The sequence below is a fragment of the Dipodomys merriami genome, unplaced genomic scaffold, assembly GCF_024711535.1.
Source record: "Dipodomys merriami isolate MVZ:Mamm:240054 unplaced genomic scaffold, mDipMer1.0.p SCAF_125, whole genome shotgun sequence".
In the NCBI taxonomy this organism is placed as follows: Eukaryota; Metazoa; Chordata; class Mammalia; order Rodentia; family Heteromyidae; genus Dipodomys; species Dipodomys merriami.
The window spans coordinates 3,448,452-3,468,319 of NW_027202549.1; the positions used below are offsets into that span (position 1 = coordinate 3,448,452).

The 19,868-nt window shown below is 55.1% G+C and overlaps 1 protein-coding gene across 5 annotated transcripts in view; it reads left to right on the forward strand.

Moving 5' to 3' along the window:
* Positions 1 to 19,868, forward strand: part of LOC138824083 (E3 ubiquitin-protein ligase RNF123) — a 28,368-nt gene that overhangs the window by 2,205 nt on the left and 6,295 nt on the right. For all 5 annotated transcript variants that reach the window (XM_070017782.1, XM_070017786.1, XM_070017785.1 and 2 more), the window contains 29 exons: positions 177 to 261; positions 3,976 to 4,052; positions 4,189 to 4,283; positions 4,899 to 4,953; positions 5,051 to 5,136; positions 5,334 to 5,420; positions 5,639 to 5,706; positions 5,874 to 5,999; positions 6,534 to 6,648; positions 6,760 to 6,864; positions 7,576 to 7,701; positions 7,824 to 7,916; positions 8,016 to 8,089; positions 9,005 to 9,122; positions 9,286 to 9,385; positions 9,776 to 9,837; positions 10,005 to 10,076; positions 10,235 to 10,355; positions 11,051 to 11,152; positions 12,450 to 12,556; positions 13,051 to 13,249; positions 13,442 to 13,587; positions 13,830 to 13,913; positions 15,257 to 15,364; positions 17,543 to 17,720; positions 18,330 to 18,404; positions 18,527 to 18,614; positions 18,711 to 18,798; positions 18,893 to 18,977. In XM_070017782.1, the coding sequence (XP_069873883.1) occupies positions 177 to 261; positions 3,976 to 4,052; positions 4,189 to 4,283; positions 4,899 to 4,953; positions 5,051 to 5,136; positions 5,334 to 5,420; positions 5,639 to 5,706; positions 5,874 to 5,999; positions 6,534 to 6,648; positions 6,760 to 6,864; positions 7,576 to 7,701; positions 7,824 to 7,916; positions 8,016 to 8,089; positions 9,005 to 9,122; positions 9,286 to 9,385; positions 9,776 to 9,837; positions 10,005 to 10,076; positions 10,235 to 10,355; positions 11,051 to 11,152; positions 12,450 to 12,556; positions 13,051 to 13,249; positions 13,442 to 13,587; positions 13,830 to 13,913; positions 15,257 to 15,364; positions 17,543 to 17,720; positions 18,330 to 18,404; positions 18,527 to 18,614; positions 18,711 to 18,798; positions 18,893 to 18,977 (2,925 nt within the window). The remainder of the gene's footprint in view (positions 1 to 176; positions 262 to 3,975; positions 4,053 to 4,188; positions 4,284 to 4,898; positions 4,954 to 5,050; positions 5,137 to 5,333; positions 5,421 to 5,638; positions 5,707 to 5,873; positions 6,000 to 6,533; positions 6,649 to 6,759; positions 6,865 to 7,575; positions 7,702 to 7,823; positions 7,917 to 8,015; positions 8,090 to 9,004; positions 9,123 to 9,285; positions 9,386 to 9,775; positions 9,838 to 10,004; positions 10,077 to 10,234; positions 10,356 to 11,050; positions 11,153 to 12,449; positions 12,557 to 13,050; positions 13,250 to 13,441; positions 13,588 to 13,829; positions 13,914 to 15,256; positions 15,365 to 17,542; positions 17,721 to 18,329; positions 18,405 to 18,526; positions 18,615 to 18,710; positions 18,799 to 18,892; positions 18,978 to 19,868) is intronic.

Consider the following 19,868-nt stretch of genomic DNA (forward strand, 5'->3'; position numbering starts at 1 on the left):
ACCCCTTTGTCCCCGTGAATCAATTCTTCACTAGCACCTATGGAATGCTGCACCCAGTATGGCTACCAGCCTCACTCCTGTGCCTGGCTAAACATCAGCGATCTCTAGGGCCAGCAGGGATCAGGAATTGTGCTAACCGCCCCTGCTCTTTTTCTCCCTTCTGACCTGCGGTCCAGGCATTGCGCACAAGAAACTGCTGAATGACTACCTGTACCACATCTTTTCCTCTCCTGACCATGAGCCCTCCACGACTACCAGCAGGTATGCTTGGGTGGGGAGTCCGTCCTTGCTTTGTTGGATCAGATGAGACTAGACAGAAGAGGGTCACTGGGCCACTTCCTTCCTTCCTTCCTTCCTTCCTTCCTTCCTTCCTTCCTTCCTTCCTTCCTTCCTTCCTTCCTTCCTTCCTTCCTTCCTTCCTTCTTTGTGCTAGTCCTGGGGCTTGAACTCAGGACCTGGACACTGTCCCTGAGCTTCTTTTGCTCAAGGCTAGCACTCTACCACTTGAGCCACAGTACCACTTCTGGCTTTTTCTGTGTGTATGGTACTGAGGAATGGAACCCAGGGCTTCCTGCATGCACTCTACCACTAAGCCACCTTCCCAGCCCTGGGCCTTTTTTTTTTTTTTTTTTCCTTGCAAGCTTAATACTTTTCAGTTTAGTCCTTGTAAATGAAGTACACCTTTAGCAAAATCATCAAGTCAGAGAAGCAAAAGCACCTGCCATCTTGTTATTCCATGTGATTGTCTGAATGGGATTCCGGTTTGGGGTTTGGTTTTTGCCACTACTGGGTTTGAATTCAGGGCCCTATGCTTGTTCAGCTTGCTTGCTTAACTGGTACTCTACTACTTAAGCCATGCCTCAAGGCTGGCTTTTTGCTGATAATTTTTTTTTTTGTCGGTCATGGGGCTTGAACTCTGGGTCTGGATGCTGTCCCTCAGCTCTTCAGCTAAAGGCTAGCGCTCTACCACTTGAGCCACAGTGCCACTTCCAGTTTTCTGAGTGGTTTATTTGAGATAAGAGTTTCATGGACTTTTCCTACCTGGGCTGGCTTGGCACCGTGATCCTCAGAGCTCAGCCTCCTGAGTAGCTAGGTTTACAGGCATGAGCCACTGGCGCCTGGCTTTTCTTTTTTCTTTTTTTTTAAATCTGTACTGAGGTTTGAACTCAGGGCCTTGTGCTTGCTAGGCACATTAGCACTGCCCCCAAGTCCTTTTTACTTTATTTTTTAGATGAGGTTTTACATTTTCACCTAAACTTGCTTCAGACATTGATCCTTCTACCCCTACCTCTTATGCAGCCTGGATTATATGCATGAACCACCACACCTAACTCACTTTGAGAAAGCCCTAGGCTGGCCTCCAACTGTGATCTTCTATCTTGGCCTTCCAGGTAGCTGGGATTACAGGCATGAGCCACTGTGCCCAGCCCCAATTACTGCTTTACAGGTTCATGTAGTTCTTTCTCCCTGCAGTAAGATATGGCCGCCCTTCAGCAGCTTGAACTCAGGGCCTGGGTGTTGTCCCTGAGTGTTTTCATTCAAGGTTAGTGCTCTACCACTTTGAGGCACAGCACGACTTCCAGTTTTCTGGTAGTTCATTGTAGATAAGAGTCTCACAGAAGCTGGTGGCTCACACCTGTCATCCTAGCTACTCAGAGGCTGTGATCTGAGGATTGCTGTTCAAAGCCAGCCCGGGCAGGAACATTCGTGAGACTCTTATTCCAATGAACCACCAGAAAACCAGAAGTGGTGCTATGGCTCAAGTGGTAGAGTGCTCACCTTAAGCTGAAGAGCTGAGGGACAGCGCCTAGGCCCAGAGTTCAAGCCCCATAATGGACAAAAAAAAAAAAAAAAAAGTCGCATGGACTTTTCTGCCCAGGCTGCTTTTGAACCGTAATCCTCAGATCTCAGCCTCCTGAGTAGCTAGGATGACAGGCGTGAGCCACTGGCACCCACCAGCATCATTGCCATTTCGATTCAAGTGGCTGTGGTAGTCAGAAGGTGCCTGGCTTGTTCCCAGGGCCATCTGATCCCTGGCTCATGTGATATCAGAGATGGGTCCCGCTGGGGCTGGTGCTGTGACCGCCAGGAGGGAGAGCAGGTGGTAGGGCCATCACTCAGTGGTTATGGAGATAGAAGGCCTTGGAGGTGGAACCCGAGAACTCCAGAAAGGGCAGGCAGGAGCTCAAGTTGGCCAAATGAGAGCTTGGGCACCCAGTGGAGGCTGCCTCCCGCCAGCTGCCCACAGCTGTCTCTGGAGGCAGACACGAGCCATAGCTCTCCCATACATGGGTCTGGGATCACTTCCAGATGTGGGGCTGGTGCTTAGTCTTCTGTGCATCTGGCCGAATAGTCCATTTGCGTCACTGGCCCTTGGCCCTGAAGCTCCGTCCTGAAGCTCAAGGTCAGGTAGTGGCTTACAGCCAGTGCATGTGGGGGTCCCTGAGCCTGGGTCATAGCTACTTTGCGGCCCATTTGTGTTCCCAGAGTCTGCTGGCGAGGTGGATGAGAGGTAGGCTCTGAGATTAAAGGGGGAAAGAGCAGGTGCTGGCAATCCAGATGGCCCCGGGCCACTGCTTGCTATTCTTAGCAGCTGAGCTCAGGACAGAAGTGATCAGGTGTTAAACCGGGCCTTTCTTTTTTTGTCAGTCGTGGGGCTTGAACTCTGGGCCTGGGCGCTGTCCCTCAGCTCTTCAGCTCAAGGCGAGCGCTCTACCACTTGAGCCACAGCGTCACTTGCGGTTTTCTGGTGGTTAACTGGAGATAAGAGTCTCACAGTCTTTCCTGCCAGGACTGGCTTTGAACCACAATCCTCAGGTCTCAGTCTTCTGAGTAGTTAGGATGACAGGTGTGAGCCACTGAAGTGCAGTTTTTTTGTTTTGTTTTTAAGTCTTGGCTATATACTTCAGGTTCACCTCAAGCTTATAGTCCTCTTACCTCCAGCCTCCTGAGTGCAGATTAGAGACACCCACCACAGATGGCCTAACAGGCCATTTTTACTCTTGGTGTTTGTGTTGAGAGGATAAAGCAGCACCAGATAAAATTTCCCAGTTCTTCCTCTCCCTTCCTCTCCCTTCTTCTCCCTCCCTCTCCCTCCCTCTCTCTCTCTCTCTTTCTCTCTTTTTCCCTCTCTCTTCCTCCCTCCCTCCCTCTCTCTCCCCCTTCCTCCTTTCCTTTCCCTCCCTCCTCTCTCCCTTCCTCTCCCTCCCTCTCCCTCTCTCCCTCCCTTTCTTCTTCCCTCTCTCCTCCTCTCCATTCCTTTCCTTCTCCTTCCTTCCCTCCCTCTCCCCTCTTTTTTTTTTTTTAAACCAATCCTGGGGTTTGAACTCAGGGCCTGGGCACTGTCCCTGGGCTTCTTTTGCTCGAGGCTAACACTCTACCATTTGAGCCACAGCCAGCTTTTCTGTGTATGTGGTAGCAAGGAATCAAACCCAGGACTTCATGCGTGCTAGGCAAACCCTCTATCACTGAGCCACATTCCCAGCCTCCCAGTTCCCTTTGGCTACAGCAGATGGTGGGTAGGCAGGTCATAAGGTATGTAGGCAACATGTGTTATTCCTTGGGGCTGTTCACAAAATCTCTGATACATAGCTGTTCCCTTTTTATAGATGAGGTCATGAGGCTTACAGAGAACTGATTATTATTATTATTATTATTATTGTGGTATTCAGGGTTGCTAGGTAGGCACTCTACCACTTGAAAATCCCCGCCACCCCCCCCCCAACATTTTTGCTTCATTATTTTGGGGATCGGGCTTCATGTATATGTCTAAGCCAGCCCGGACCACGATCCTCCTATTTATGCTTCCTGTGTAGCGGGGATGACAGACGCATGCCACCGTACCTAGCTATTGGTGGAGATGGAGTCCAGACAGCCATGCTCTGAAAGCTCAGGGGAAAGGGGGAGGGAGGGGCATTGTGTCAGCCGGCCGATCACACAGACTGTGGGTCCCTGGCAGCCTCTTACTCTCCCTAGGAAATCCCTGAACTTCCAGAACCTGCCAGAGCATTTGGATCAGCTGCTACAAGTGGACGAGGATGAGGAGGGCCAGGGTAGGTAGCATCCTGGAGAGAGGGGGGAGGGTTGCAGAGCTGGGCCCTGGCGTGTTCCCTGGGGAGCTCAGTGTGTGCCCTGTGCATCTGTCAGACCTTCTGCTCAGCCTCCCCCCCTCCCCCCTTTCCTCTCCAGGACAGGTTGAAGGGCGGCTTGGCCCAGCTACTGTGGTTCTGGACCACACAGGAGGCTTTGAGGGTCTTCTGCTGGTAGATGATGATCTTTTGGGGGTGAGTGAGAGTGGGGTTTGGGATCCCTTTCTGAAATAGCCCCGAGCTACACCTGATATGGCCCTATGTCTGCCCCCTCCTTTTTTTTGGTGTGTGTGTGTATATGTGTGTGTATGTGTTAGTCCTTGGGCTTGAACTCAGGGCCTGGGTGCTGTCCCTGAGCTGCTTTTTTTTGCTCAAGCCTAGCACTCTGCCACTTGAGCCACAGCACTACCTCTAGCTTTTTTTTTTTTTTTTTTAGTGGTTCATTAGAGATAGTCTCATGGACTTTCCTGCTGGGGCTGGCTTCAAATCACGATCCTCAGATCTCAGCCTCCTAAGTAGCTAAGATCACCACATAAACCACTGGCACCCAGCCCTATAGTCTTTTTATCCAGATGTGGCCCTAGACAAGGATATTCTCAGCCCCTAACGCCCTCCACGTAGCCCCAGCCTCAAACCCTTCCCAACAAAGCCTCCAGTCCCTTCCACCGTGCCTCTGGCTTCAAACCTCCTAACATAGGCACAGGGCAGTGTTGGCCCCAATAGCCCAATCCCGCCCAGGCTAGCTCCACTGAGGATGGGGCTGGGGACCTGGGGGAAGCTCACTGCCCCGCCCCCTCCTTCCTCCCTCAGGTGATTGGCCACAGCAACTTTGGCACCATCCGTTCTACCACCTGTGTGTACAAAGGTAAGCCATCCCTCCTGGTGGAGCTGGGAAGATGGGTGGGGACCCCTGGCCGGAAGGCCGCCTTCACGTACCTGCTGGCCTCCCTCGCTCTCTCCAGGGAAATGGGTGTATGAGGTGCTCATCTCCTCCCAGGGACTCATGCAGATTGGTTGGTGCACCATCAACTGCCGCTTCAATCAGGAGGTATTGCGCAGCCGCGGGTCTCCTTATAGCGAGAACAGCCCCCCCCCCCACACACACACATAGAACCCCTCACCCATCTGCAAGAATAGCAGCCTCCCTCTCAAGCCATGAGGACCCAAGATGTGATTGGGGGGGCTCTGCTCCTCCCCACCCCCATGGCCTCCCCCCCCATTTCTCACAGCACTTCCTTTCTCCAGGAGGGTGTGGGAGACACGCACAACTCCTATGCCTACGATGGGAACCGGGTGCGCAAGTGGAATGTGACCACCACCAATTACGGCAAGGTAAAAGGCCCCGCCCCTCGGTGCTCCACCAATCGCAAGACGTTCTCCTAGCCTGCTGGAAGCCTTGGGGAAGCCACCAAGGGAGGCCTGTGGACCCCAGGGAAGGGACAGGGATATTTCTCTTTCTACGGGGCCAGCCCCCCTCGCCCCACCAGCCCCCCCACTCCCCGTGGGTGGGCCTGGAGATGCAGCTTGAGCAGGCCTCTTTGCTTCTGCAGGCTTGGGCGGCGGGGGACATTGTGAGCTGCCTGATTGATTTGGATGACGGAACTCTGTCCTTCTGCCTGTGAGTCTCCCTCCCACCCCCGTAGCGCATGCCTGGCCTCTGGGCCTTCCCTAGATTGGCCCAGGTTCACCTGCTCTGTGGAAGGAGGCCGGGTGAAGTTCTGGTAGCCTGAAGGTGGGTGGATCCCTCCTTCCAGACACAGCTCACCCACCCCCCTTCTCCTCTAGGAATGGTGTGTCCCTGGGCACTGCCTTTGAGAACCTGGCCAGGGGCCTGGGCATGGCCTATTTCCCAGCCATCAGCCTGTCTTTCAAGGAGTCTGTGGCCTTCAACTTTGGCAGCCGTCCTCTGCGATATCATTTGGAAAAGATGCCCATGGGTGGCTTTAGCATCTAGGATGAAGGCATTCTTTCCCCCCAGGAGCACTGTGGGCTTGGGGGCAGGCCCTGGCTATTGAAAGAAGTCCACAGGGTGTAATTTAGGTCCATGGGTATACACAGCAGTCTTACCTGTTAGATAGATGCTGATGTAAAACACGTTAAGGGCTGGGAAGGTGGCTCAGTGGTAGAGCGCTTGCCTTGCATACCTCAGGCTCTGGGTTCGATTCCTCAGCACCACATAAGCAAAAAGAAAAAAGCCAGAAGTGGCGCTGTGGCTCAAGTGGTAGAGCGCTCGCCTGGAGCTGAAGAGCTGAGGGACAGCGCCCAGGCCCAGAGTTCAGGCCCCACAACCAACCAAAATTAAAATAAATGGCACATTAAGTGTCAACAGTAGTAGGCTCCCAGAGATGGGAGTTGCAAATGCAGGAACCCCTCCTTGGGCACGCTGGGGGAGGGGGGGCACCTCTGAAGCTCAGATCAGGCGTTGCTGGCTTAACTCTGTGGCACCTACCCAGTGGCGGGCTTCCGGCCCCTGCAAGACCCGCCCCGTGCCGACCTGGTGCGGGCACAGAAATTGTTGGGCTGCTTCCGGGCAGTGCTCAGTGTGGAGCTGGACCTTGTGGTGAGCCAGGGTTTGGGCTGGGTGATCAAGGAACGGGGCAGGGGTGGGGAGGTGAGGGGGGAGGTCCTGGCCCAGCCCTCCTCCCCTCACCGTCTTCTCCCCTACCCACAGGAAGGGCGACTGGTACCGAAGGAGAGCTCTAAGTGGCAGCTGCAGGGCCAGCCCACCGTCCTACTTACATTGGCACACATCTTCCACCGCTTTGCCCCTCTCCTGGTGAGGGGCGCCACTGATCTGGGCAGACCTGGCAGCGCCTCCTCTAGCCAGAGGGCTTAGCTATTGGGGTGACACTTGTAGTTCTATCATGGATCTCCTAGAGAGAAGATGGAGCCACCTGTAATCCTAGTTGCTCAGGAGGCTGAGATCTGAGGATCCTGGTTCAAAGCCAGCCCAGGCAGGAAAGTCCATGAGACTCTTATCTCCAATAAACTCTTCCCAAAAAAAGCTGGAACACCTCAAGCCGGGCGCAGGTGGCTCACGCCTGTAACCCTAGCTATTCAGGAGGCTGAGATGTGAGGATCAAGGTTCAAAGCCAGCCCGGGCAGGAAAAAAAATCCCTGTGACTCACAAAAAGCCAGAAGTGGCGCTGTGGCTCAAGTGGTGAGAGTGCTCGCCTTGAGCCAAAAAAAGCAGCTCAGGGAAAGTGCCCAGGCCCTGAGTTCGAGTTCCAGGATCAACACACACACACCCACAAAAATGAAAGGGAGGTGACATCACAGGTGAAGGACACTGGCCAGCCCTAAAAGGATTATGGGACAGTGGCCCTTCTTGTCTCAAGCCCTGAAGGGCTTCTCTGTCTGTGGGGGTGGTTTGGGGGGGGTGGAGGGGAAGGGGACCCCAAGGCTTTATGCCTGAGGCTCTGTCCTTCAGCGTGGGTCAGAGGAGAGGGGCTGTCTGCTCACTGTGCCCATCCGCCCTGCGGTCCAGCGCAAGGTGTACCTGGTGGAGGCCGTGCTCATGAGCTTCCTGCTAGGCGTAGTGGAGAAGGGGGCACCGGAAGAGACCCACGCCGTGGTGCACCAGGTCCTGGACCTCTTGTGGCTCTTCATGGAAGTAAGACTGGATGGCAGGCTCATGCCAGGCACTCACCCTTCCCGGGGGGTAGCAGGGAGGGCTTAGGCAAAGTTCCCCCCCCCATCTTCCCGCTCAATGGCGGCCCTGGTATCTGTCTTCAGGACTTTGAGATTCAGGATTGTCTCAAGCAGTTGATGATGTCTCTGCTGCGACTGTACCGGTTTTCACCCATCGTTCCAGATCTGGGACTGCAGGTGAGCCACATTCATCTATCTAGAATTTTTCCCCCTCCCTCCTCCCTCCGCAGCCCCAGAGCCCCGCCCCCTCCATTCTGAGCATTTGCTTCTCCACAGATCCACTACCTGAGGCTCACCATTTCCATCCTGAGGCATGAGAAGTCCCGCAAGTTTCTGCTTAGCAACGTCCTGTATCCTCCCCTTGTTGCCAGCGGTGGGGATCACAGCCTCTGGGCGGGTGAGGGGGGGAGGGGGAGTCCACAGAAGTCTAGAGGAGGCAGTGGTCATCTGGCCAGGGCTCCCCAGGCTCAGGAGGACCAGCGCTCAGGCCCTAGCTCCAGGCCTAGCGTTCCCAGCACCATCTACAGATCAGAGAAGCCTGAGGCACCTAGGTGTGGGCAGGTCCCAGGGCCCTGGGGCCTGCCCATTTCAGCTAGAGTATGCACTTTTAATTTTTTGATCAGTCGTGGGGCTTGAACTCAGGGCCTGGGCGCTTGTTCACTCAAGGCTAGTGCTCTACCACTTGAGCCACAGCGCCACTTCATTGGAGGTAAGAGTCTTGCAGATGTTCCTGCCTGGGTTAGCTTTGAACCATGATCCTCAGATCTCAGCCTCCTAAGTAGCTAGGATTACAGGTGTGAGCCATCGGTGCCTAGTTCCCATAGTCATTATGAAAAAGGTTTTATTATGTACTTATTGGATATTGAGTTTGGTGGGATTAATAGCCCTAGATTTGTGTGTGTGTGTGTGTGTGTGCGCGCGCGCGTGTGTGCACATGCCAGTCCTGGGGCTTGAACTCAGGGCCTAGGCACTGTCTCTGAGCTTTTGCTCAAGGCTAGCACTCTACCACTTGAGCCACAGTGCCACTTCTGGCTTTTGCTGTTGATGTGGCACTGAGGAATCAAACCCAGGGCTTCATACATGCTCAGGGAAGCACTCTGCCACAAAGCCACCTTCCCAGTCCAATAGCTCTCAGGTCTGGGGAGGCAGGCGGACCCACGCTGACAGGGCCCCCCTTTGGTGGTGAGAACATGGTGGACACACCAAGGTGGGCTTTCCAGGGACGGTGACTTTGGCGAGCTGAGCTGTGCCTTGACCACCACCAGCTTTGACATGCTCCGGTCTGTCGTCTTCTTTTACATCAAGAGCCCCCTGCGCGTGGAGGAAGCTGGCCTGCAGGAGCTCATTCCCACCACTTGGTGGCCCCACCGCTCCAGCAAGGAGGTAGGCAGACCCAGCGTGGGTGGAGAGCCACCCTCGGGAGGGCCGGCCTGAGGCATGGGAGCTTTCCCCTCCAGCCCTGCTCCCTGGAGTCGAGGGTGGGTGTCTCGGCCTGGGTGAAGCCCCTGGCAAGCCCTGCTCACTTCGGTCCTCTGACCCTGCCCAGGGCAGAGAAAGTAAGGAGGTGAAGGAGGAGACCCCGGAGGAGCGGCATCGACGGCGAGCCTATGAGCGGGGCTGCCAAAGGCTCAAGAAGCGCATTGAAGGTGGGCCCTCTTTGGGCTGGGAAGGTGGCTTAGCGGTAGAGCACTCGCCTAGCATGCATGAAGCCCGGGTTCGATTCCTCAGTACCACATCCCCAGACTTCAAGGCCAGAAGTGGCACTGTGGCTCAAGTGGTAGAGCACTAGCCTTGAGCAAAAGCAGTTCAGGGACAGTGCCCAGGCCCTGAGTTCAAGCCCCAGGACTGGCAAAAAAAAAAAAAAAAAAAGGTGAGCTTTCTGCCTTGGACACTTGATTAGGGTGTGGGGGTTCACACCCAGGTTCTTGGGAGCATTAAGTAGTGAACGCACACACCTAGGTTGGGCTCAGGAAAACTGGTTGGTAGAGGAAGAGATTGGACCTGAATATCTCCCTTCTCCTATTCCCCACCACCAGGGGTAGAAGAATTACAGGTGCAGATCTTGAAGCTGCTTTTGGACAATAAAGATGAGAACGGGGTGAGTGGTTCTAAGCCCCCTGTTGGGTGCCGGGCCGGGAAGGATGCCATCTTGGCAGCGCTGGTTCACCGTCCCCTGGCAGAGTTTAGGCTGCGTGGTGGCACTGAGCGGATCCCGTCTGAGCAGCATACTCAGGTTTCACAGCGTTATTTCTCCTTCCCTTGAAGGGTGAAGCTTCTAGATACATCTTCCTGACCAAGTTCCGGAAGTTCCTGCAGGAGAATGCCAGTGGCCGGGGGGTAGGTGCAGACCCAACGTGGCTGCTTTAGCTTTATAACGCACCTCGCTCTGCTCCCCTCTCTGCCCAGCCCAGGATCCTGGGGCAGGGCCTTGGATGAGGAATAAGCTGGACTGTGGGGGCTGGCGCCAAGGTCTGTTTTATGCCCTGTGCCCATAGAACATGCCCATGCTCTGCCCCCCTGAGTACATGGTGTGTTTCCTGCACCGGCTGATCTCGGCACTGCGCTTCTATTGGGACGAATACAAGGCCTCCAACCCCGGGGCTGCTTATAGTGAGGGTGAGTTAGCACCAGACCCCAGGTCAGACCGAGGACAGCCTCTGGGGTTGGTGTCTCCAGCCTGTGGCCTGATTGAGTCCTTCTCTACCCGTACAGCAGCTTCTTCTCCACCTGGGGCAGTGGGAGCCCTGTACCCCCCAAACCACTGCAGCCACATTTGCTCTGACTGTCTGCATAGGCTCCTGCTCATTCTGGGTTTGAACTCAGGGCCTGTCCCTTAGCTTTTTCACTCAAGGCTGGCTTTTTTTCGATGGTTAATTAGAGATAAGCGTCTCACAGACTTTCCTCCCTGGGCTGGCTTTAAACCTTGGTACTCAGATCTCAGCCTCCTAAAAGAAACTAGAATGACAGTGTCAGCCATCGGCACCCCAGCTCCATTATGGGCTCTCTTCCTAGTCCAGACTCATCCAGTTCCTCTATGTTGGTCAGTCTCGGATGGGTGCTGGGGTGGGGATGGGGTGGGAAGAGACAGGTTAGCCAGGGTTCAGAGGAAGGCTTATTTACTTGGATTGGGGAGTAAGATATAGGTCTGGACCCTCCCTGGCCAGATGCCAGGAATAGCAAGCTGTGCAGTGGTTAGTGTCAGCAAGAAGAGGTGGACAAGGCAAGGCCAGAGTCTGGCTGCGCATAGGACAGGAATATGGAGAAGGTCTTCCTGCCAAGCCCTAACATCTATCTCGGCCTCCCTGTCACAGAGGCTTACATCCCTCCTCAGATCTTCTATAATGGCAAAGTGGACTACTTTGACCTGCAGCGCCTTGGGGGTCTCCTCTCACACCTTCGCAAGACCCTCAAAGGTACGTGGCGGCCTGTGGATGATGAGCAGGCCTGTCCCAGTTGGGGCAGTGTCTAGCTTGTGTCCGCCAGAGGGCGCTCAAGTCTACTCATTCAGGCAGAGAGCTGCTGACCCACCAGTGCTGCCTCTGGTCCACCAGAGGGCGCTCGAGTCTCTTCATAAGGCAGAGAGCTGCTGGCCTGCCAGTGCTGCCTCTGGTCCATTAAAGGGTACTGGAGTCTCTATTCACGCAAGCAGGGAGCTGCTGACCCACCAGTGCTACCTCTGGTCTTGGGTCCAGTCGGCTATCTTTTTCTTGGGCAATCATCCCCAAACAAGGTGGGGAACACAGTGCTGAGGTGAAGGAAGGTGCACGTATTGCCTGAGCTGCCTTCAGGCTTCTGCACAGATTGTTCCAACACAAAGGGCCGAGGGCACCGTGCACCCAAGAAGCCAGAAGCAGTCCAGCACGGCTGGGGACCGAGAGCAGTTAGCGTGTTGGGGAGTGAAATGGGAGGGGAACAGTGGGAAACGAGGCAGAAGCAGAACCAGCCTGGACAAGGCAAGGCAGCAAAGCTGGGTCCCTGTTGTTAGACAGCAGAATTCAGGAATTGAGAAAGGGGACAGCCATGGAGGATCATGGCCTGTGTGAGGGAGATGGAGGAGCTGAGGATGGCCCCCATCTTGCCAGAGCTTGTATGGCTTGAGGACTAAAAAGGGAGGGAGGGATGGTAAATTCATCACTGGTAATAGAGCATCTGCTGAGGGAAGGTGGTTCTGTTGGCTGTCAGCTACAGGCAAAGAGAAGCTACCAGAAGCAGAGTCAGCCTGGGACCTCCTTTATTTGTGTGTGTGCCCATCCGAGACTTGAACTCAGAGCCTGGGCACTGACCCTGAGGGTTTTTTTTTTTTGGGTCACCCTACCACTTGAGCCACAACTCCACTTCCAGCTTTTTGGTGGTTAATTGGCAATAAGCCTCATGGGATTTTTCCTGTCCAGTCTGGCTCTGAGCCCCAATCCTCACATCTCAGCCTCTCGAGTAGCTGGGACGGGGACCTCCTTTGGTTTATAAAGTGGTCAGAGAGTAGAGGAGGCCATGAAGATCTCAGGAAACAGATGGCACAGACAGGAGGCGTTGGGATGGGGGATGCGTCCTGCTGCCGAGTTGCTGCTAGAGGAGGAGCAGAGGGGGGCCGGCCAAGGGGTGAACGGGGTCCTGCAAGGCCGCCTGCCCAGCCTGCCAGCGCTCATTCCCCATCTGGGCAGTTCCACCCCTGGCATAGGCCTGAGAACCCTCTTGTCCTGCCATTGCTCCCAGATGACCTTGCCTCCAAAGCTAACATCGTGATTGATCCAGGAGAGCTCCAGGCAGCCGCCATGGATGACTTGGATGAGGATGAGGAGCCAGCCCCCGCAGCAGCCCAGGTGGGATTGTAGACACGGGGTGGGGAAAGTTGCTTTGCCTTTATTTATTTGTTGCTGCTGGGCCTGGAGCTTGAACTCAGGGTCTGGGTGCTGGCCCCTGAGTTTTTGTTCCTTAAGGTTAGTGTTCTACCATATGAGCCACAGTTCCACTTCCAGCTTTTTTTGGTAGCTCCTTGGAGATAGAGTCTCATGGCCTTTCCTGCCCAGGCTGGCATCGAACCTTGGTCCTCAGCTCTCAGCCCCCTGAGTAGCTAGAATGACAGATGGGAATTACAAGGTTACACCAGCCCCCCAGCTTGGTTTTTCCTTTATTTTATGGGCTGGGGAACTGTACAGGGACATCACCCTTTGATGCACATCAGGCCTTCTCTTTGCTGTGAGTGATGGCACAGCCCCCCCTGATTGCTCCTGACCCCCAAAGATCAGAGAGCCCTTGGAGAGCTCCAATCTTGGGGAGCTGAGTAACCTCCTACCTCCTCCTCTCTCCACCACAGCGCCCCCTGCAGGCCTTGGCCATAGGAGGGGCACTGCCTCTACCCCGGCCCGGTTGGCTCAGTTCTCCAACTCTGGGCCGAGCCAACCGCTTCCTCAGCACGGCGGCGGTGAGTCTCATGACCCCACGGCGGCCTCTGAGCACATCGGATAAAGTGAAGGTCCGCACGCTGAACGTGGAGCAGCGGACCCGTGATGACAGTACGTGCTGGGTGGGGTTGGCCACCTGGGTAGAGCCAAAACACACACCATCCATCCCCCCTGCCCCCCCCAGCTCCCAGCCCCCCAGCCCCGCCACATCCCAAAGGCCCAGGAAACACAAGCTGCAGGCAGGAAATCCAGGAGAGAACCAAGATGGCCCAGCTCTGCTCTCCCCCCTCCCCTACTCCCCAGTTGAGGGCAGCCACTGGAACGAGGGCCTGCTGCTGGGGCGGCCCCCCGAAGAGCCTGAGCAGCCCCTCACCGAGAACTCACTGCTGGAAATCCTGGACGGCGCCATCATGATGTATAATCTCAGCGTCCACCAACAGCTGGGCAAGGTCTCCCCCTCCCCCCCCCCCCCCCCCCCCCGTAGATTGAGGAGCATTGGGGTGAAGGTGTTCTGCATGGGAGCATACCGTCCTCCCACAAAGACAGAGCTCCAGACATGGTTATCTGGGGGGAGGAGGCTGTCCTGGGCTCACGGTTGGGAACCTGACAGGACTGGGGTTCACGCTGGGTTTGAGGAAGCCGGGTTGAGGGGCCCAAGGGTCACCCTAAATGTGTGTGCGCACTGCTCTAGATGGTAGGTGTGTCTGATGACGTCAACGAGTACGCGATGGCTCTGAGAGACACAGAGGACAAGATCCACCGGTGCCCCAAGAGGGTAAGGCCTCGGTGGGCAGAGGTCTGGGACGGGCACCCCAAGGGTACCCCTCAAAGGAAATCTTGTCATGAGGCTGCCTTGGCAGTTGTTGTGTGTGTGTGTCTGTCTGTCTGTCTATCTGTCTGTCCTGGCCTTGAACTCAGGGTGTACGCTCTGTCCCTAAGCTGTGGTGTTCAAGGCTAGTGCTCTACCACTTGAATCATGGCTCCACTTCTGGCTTGCTTTTGGACACAAAGAGTTTCTACCCAAAGCGGGGCGCTGGTGGCTCACGCCTGTAATCCTAGCTACCCAGGAAGCTGAGATCTGAAGATTGGGGTTCAAAGCCAACCAGGGCAGGAGAGTCCATGAGACTCTTATCTCCAATAAACCACCAGAAAACCGGAAGTGACACTGTGGCTCAAGCGGTAGAGCACTTGGCTTGAGCTGACGAGCTCAGGGACAGCGCCCAGGCCCAGAGTTCAAGTCCCATAATGGACAAGAAAAAGTCTCACGGACTTTTCTGCCCAGGCTGGTTTTGAACTGTGATCCTCAGCTCTCAGCCTCCTGAGTAGCTAGGCTGACAGGCGGGAGCCACTGCCTACTCCCCCCCCCCCCCCCGCCTTGCCTCGACAGCTCTTGTCCCCCCCATCCCTGCTGTGACCCTACCACCATAGTGCGAGTGAGCCTGACAACAGCCTGAGCTCCATCCCCCAGCCGCCCTCTGCCAGGGTGCTGCCACCCCAGCCCACTAAGTGCTGATGCACAGTCCTCATCAATTATGGATGGGCCTTGAGTGCTTCCTTGGCTACTTGCAAAGTCAGCAGGAAGTAGGACTTGGCTCCCCCCTCCCCCTGGGGCCCCATCTGCTGCGGCTTTCCTGGCCTGGGCTTGGCTTCCCTGGAAGGCTTCCCCACCCCCACTGTTAGCAGCATCCTCCTGAGCCACAGCCCAAGCCGTCAATTCAGACCCCGGGCCGGGCCTCACAACATACCCTTGGCCTTGCTCAAGGTCACCACCAGCAGAAGAGTTTAGAAAATGGAAAGTGGACACTAGCAGCCCACACCTATCATCCTAGCTTCTCAGGAGGCTGAGATCTGAGGATCATGGTTCAAAGCCAGCCTAGGCAGGAAAGTCCATGAGACGCTGATCTCCAATAAACCACCAAAAACCAGAAGTGGCGCTGTGGCTCAAAGTGGTCGAGCACTAGCCCTGAGTACAAAAGCTCAGGGTCCAGTGCTCAGGCCCTGAGTTCAAGCCCCAGGACCAGCACATTAAAAAAAAAAAAAAGTGGGGGGAGGGGAGCGGCACCAGCAGGGCCTGGGCAGAGGCTGGTCCCGAGCGTCCTCCAACCCCCTGTGTGGCAGAGAAAGGACATCCTTGAAGAGCTGACCAAAAGCCAGAAAGTTTTCTCGGAAAAGCTGGACCACCTGAGCCGTCGCCTCGCGTGGGTGCATGCCACCGTCTACTCCCAGGTGAGCAGGCGCCACCCAGCGGGCGGGCTGTGCTCCAACCTGAGGGTGCCACTGCAGGACCCTGGATGCCCCTGTACACCCCCTAGACCCGGCCGGACCCTCCCCTCCCCTCCCCTCCCCTCCCCTCCCCTCCCCTCCCCTCCCCTCCCTCCCTCTCCCTTTCCTTGTCACGGGGCTTGAACTCAGGGCCTGGGCCCTGTCTGAGCTTTTTAAAGCTCAGGCTAGCAGTCTAGCACTTTGAGCCACAGCGCCACTTCCGGTTTTCTGGTGGTTCATTGGAGGTAAGAACCTCACAGACTTTCCTGCCTGGGCTGGCTTTGAATTGTGACCCTCAGATCTCAGCCTCCTGAGTAGCTAGGATGACAGGCGGGAGCCACCAGCACCCAGCTAAATGGGGATCTTTTTCTAGATCTTCAGTACCCTCCAAATCATGGGGCAGTGTCTACCTGCCTCTTTTTTGTTGAGGGGCTCTTCGATCTCTCCTAAAACAACCAGGGCTGTGTGGACTTCGCTGAGCTTCATCCACTCTTCAGCAGCTGATTCATTTAATAACACGTACCCAGAGATTCACCTGTGCCAAATGCAATCTCAAACACAGGAGACACAGCAGGAACCAGAGAGACCTGACCCCAGCTCCTCCCTAGTTTCCTTTTCCTGCCTGCCCAGCCCACTCATGGAGCCTCAGGGGCTGTAAGCAGGTGCCCATGTTAGGGTGTCTGTTTTCTTCTTGGCCTTGCGCCTCCCAACAACTAGACGATTGAAGTTCATACCTCTATCCTGCCGTCTCTACCTGGTTTATTCTAACAGCTTGTGTTCTCTACACATAAGACTGTGTTTGCAAGCTTTGAGCTCAAACCTGCCACTTTCCTTTCCCATTCAAATGCCTTTTGTTGCTCTTGTCTAATTTGTTCTGGGTACTATGTTGAATAGAAATGGGCAAAACTCAGGCTTCCTCATCATATCCTCAATTCCAAGCTTTTGCTGTTGAGTATGATGTTACACGATGCATGCTTTTCACACATAGCTTTTATTATGTTGAACTGCTTTTTTTTTTTTATTTGATGGTACTGGGATTTCAATTCAGGGCTTCATGCTTGCTAGGCAGGTACTCTACCACTTAAGCCACACTCCTAGGCCTGTTTTGCTTTAGTTATTTTTTCAGATTGGGTCTTCTGTTTTTGTTGGGGGATAGCCTCAGATTACAATGTTCTTACCGAAGGCCTCCTTCACAGCCGAGATCATAGGCACAAGCTACCTCATGTGGTGATTGATTGACATGAAGGTCTTGTGGACTGGAGGCATGGCTCAAGTGGTAGAGTACCAGCCGTGAGCAAGAAAGCAGACTGAGAGCCTAAGGTCCTGAGTTCAAGCCTGGCATAAGCACAGAAACAGAAAACACATCAAGAGATGAGGTCTTGCCAACTTTTTTGCCTGAACCTCAATTCTCTCTGCTCCCCAAAACTATAAGGATGAGCCATCATGCCTAGTCCTTTCTTTTGCATCTTCAGTAGCCATTCATCTATCTATCTGCTTTCAGAAATGTTTCCCATTATCAGAGGAGAAAGTGTCTGAGACCTTTCCTGGACTCTACACCTGTCCCTTCAGGTCCCTATCATCTCCTTTACCTGTGTCTTTTTCTGGTCATGGGGCTTGAACTCTGGGCCTGGGCGCTGTCCCTGAGCTCTTTTGCTCAAGGCAAGCGCTCTACCCCTTGAGCCACAGCGCCACTTCCAGTTTTCTGTGGTTCATGGAAGATTAGAGTCTCACAGCCTTTCTTGCCTTTTCTAGCTTCCCACTGAGATCCTCAGAGCTCAGCCTCCTGAGTAGCTAGGATGACAGGCGTGAGCCACCCACACCCAGCCTCTAAGCACCTTTGGTCTGCATGGAGGCCCTGCAACCTCCTAAACATGACCTCCCCCCCCCCCCCCCCCACTTCTGATCGCATCATCCTCTCGCGAGCTTGAGCTCTGGGCGGGGTCCCAGCGCTGCCCTCAGCAGCCTCCTGTGTAAAGGCCTCATGGCTCCTGCCTCCGCCACTGCTTCACCCTTGCTGGACTCGGGGTGTCAGTTCTGACGTCACTGTCCTGGGGAGGCCTTCCTGATTCCCCAGACCAGAACATGTCCCCGTGACCCTTCCAGTGACCCGCCCAGCAGCAGCACCTTGTGTGCCTCCTGCAGGAGAAAATGCTGGACATCTACTGGCTGCTGCGCGTCTGCCTGCGGACCATCGAGCACGGGGACCGGACCGGCTCGCTCTTCGCTTTCATGCCCGAGTTCTACCTGAACGTGGCCATCAACAGCTACAGTGCCCTCAAGAATTACTTTGGCCCTGTACACAGCATGGAGGAGCTCCCAGGTGAGGGGAGCAGAAAACATTCCCCCCGCCCCAGAACCCTGACCCCCATACCCCAGAAGCACCAAGCAAGTCTTTGTCCCTGGTCTGGTGCCTGTAGCCACAGACAGCAGTTTTTCCCTGGGTCCTGGGAGGAGCGCAGATAGGTGTGGACGCCAACCCTCCCTTCTCTCGATTCTGCTGAGGAGCTGCCGTAGTCCCTGTGGGCTGCAGGCCTCTCGGTTTGAACTGAGATCCTCAGGTCTCAGCCTCCTGAGTAGCAAGGATGACAGGTGTGAGCCACGGGTGCTTGGCTGGCTTTGTCTTTAAAAACAGCTATGAGGACTGGGAGCTATGCTGGGTCATCCTCTATGTACCAAGATGGGTGAGAGGCTGGGTCAAGGCTCTGGCTAGGACTTCCTGCCTGCTTCTTCCCACAATGAATCTGAGCATTGATTGTTCTTCCTCAGCTGTTAGTGAATGCCTTGATTGATGTCCCTAAATACCAACATGAGTCCAGACTGGTCCCAGGAGCCAGTTCTAGGGCCACATACCCAAGCCCCCCTACCGTCCCTCCCCACTGCCAAGGGATGTGTTTATTCCTGGAGCTGTTCTCACTGTCCACCTTTGCAGGCTATGAAGAGACCCTGACACGGCTGGCAGCCATCCTGGCCAAGCACTTTGCCGACACGCGCATCGTGGGCACCGGTGAGGGCCCGAGGGGACGAGGATGGAAGATTGATTTCCATGCAAAAGGACAGCCAGGTGGTGTGAGGCGTGGGCTAAGGTTCAGGCTAATTACCTGCTGAGACATAAGCTTCTCCCTGCAGATATCCGAGACTCGCTGATGCAGGCCCTGGCCAGCTACGTGTGCTACCCACACTCGCTGCGGGCTGTGGAGCGCATCCCTGAGGAGCAGTGAGTAGGGAAGGATCCAGCACAGGGGAGGCACCCCATCTTGCAGAGCCCTGTCCCCAGACTCACCCTGAATCTGTCCCTGCCCTTTCCCGTCAGGCGTATCGCCATGGTGAGGAACCTCCTGGCCCCCTATGAGCAGCGGCCTTGGGCTCAGACCAACTGGATCCTGGTGCGGCTCTGGAGGGTAAGCCTGACCTAAGGCAGAGATTGGGGCCAGTGCAGAAAGGGTGCCTTGCTTCCCCCCCCCCCCCATCAACCCTCGCTCTCTCCACTCCCAGGGCTGTGGGTTTGGGTACCGCTACACCCGGCTGCCTCATCTGCTGAAAACCAAACCAGAAGATGCCAACTTGCCCAGCCTCCAGAGTGAGTATCGAAATTGGTGACGTCTGAACCACCACCAGGCAGGACAGATTTGGGTGGCTCCATTTCAGTTTTCTGGGAGTTAATTGGAGTCTCATGGACTTTGCTGCTCAGGCTAGCTTTGAACCATGATCCTCAGATCTCAGCCTCCTGAATAGCTAGGGATTATAGGTGTGAGCCACTAGCACCCAGCTTCCAAAATTTTAATCTTATCCCCAAGGTATCAATGAAAAGAAGCTGGCTATTCATTTGGGGAGACAACTGTCTGTTGTCCTGTATACTTCCAGTCTGAGTTGAGAACAGTGTTTTGTTGTTTTTTAATTGACTGGTGCCAGACTCAGGGCTTGGTTTTTAGGCCTGGGATCTTCAAGTCAAGACAGGTAGTGGAAATTGTTCAAAGCCCTCAGAGGGCACTCCTAAGGCTTCCTGGAGTGGAGTACTGGGTTGTGAGCAGAGTACCTCTCCTCCTCCAGTCTTGTGAGTTTGAGGGCCTGTACCGGGCCCAAGGCTTGGCGATGTGCGTTTTGCAGAAACCCTGCGCACAGAGTGCTTTGCCCTTGCTGGCAGTGTTTTGATCTGCAGGATTGTCCCGGGAGAGGCTAAATGCCTTGTGCAATTCCCACAAGTCTTTGCCAAATGCTTCCGTCCTCTACCTCGAGGACAGAACTGAGCTGCAAGTGGAGAGGGGCACCGGGGCCAGATACCATCCTGTGGCTGCAGGAACTATTGATTCGCATCAGAGAGCTCTGGTTACCACCGCCCGCCAGCCCAGACTTGGCGCCCACCACTGGGCCAAATGCCAAGGGCAGCAGAGGACAGGAGAGGACAGCAGGGCTCACACTCCTCTCTTGAAGAAGCTGGTCTTGACGCTAGTGGAGAAGGGTCTAAGTCCTG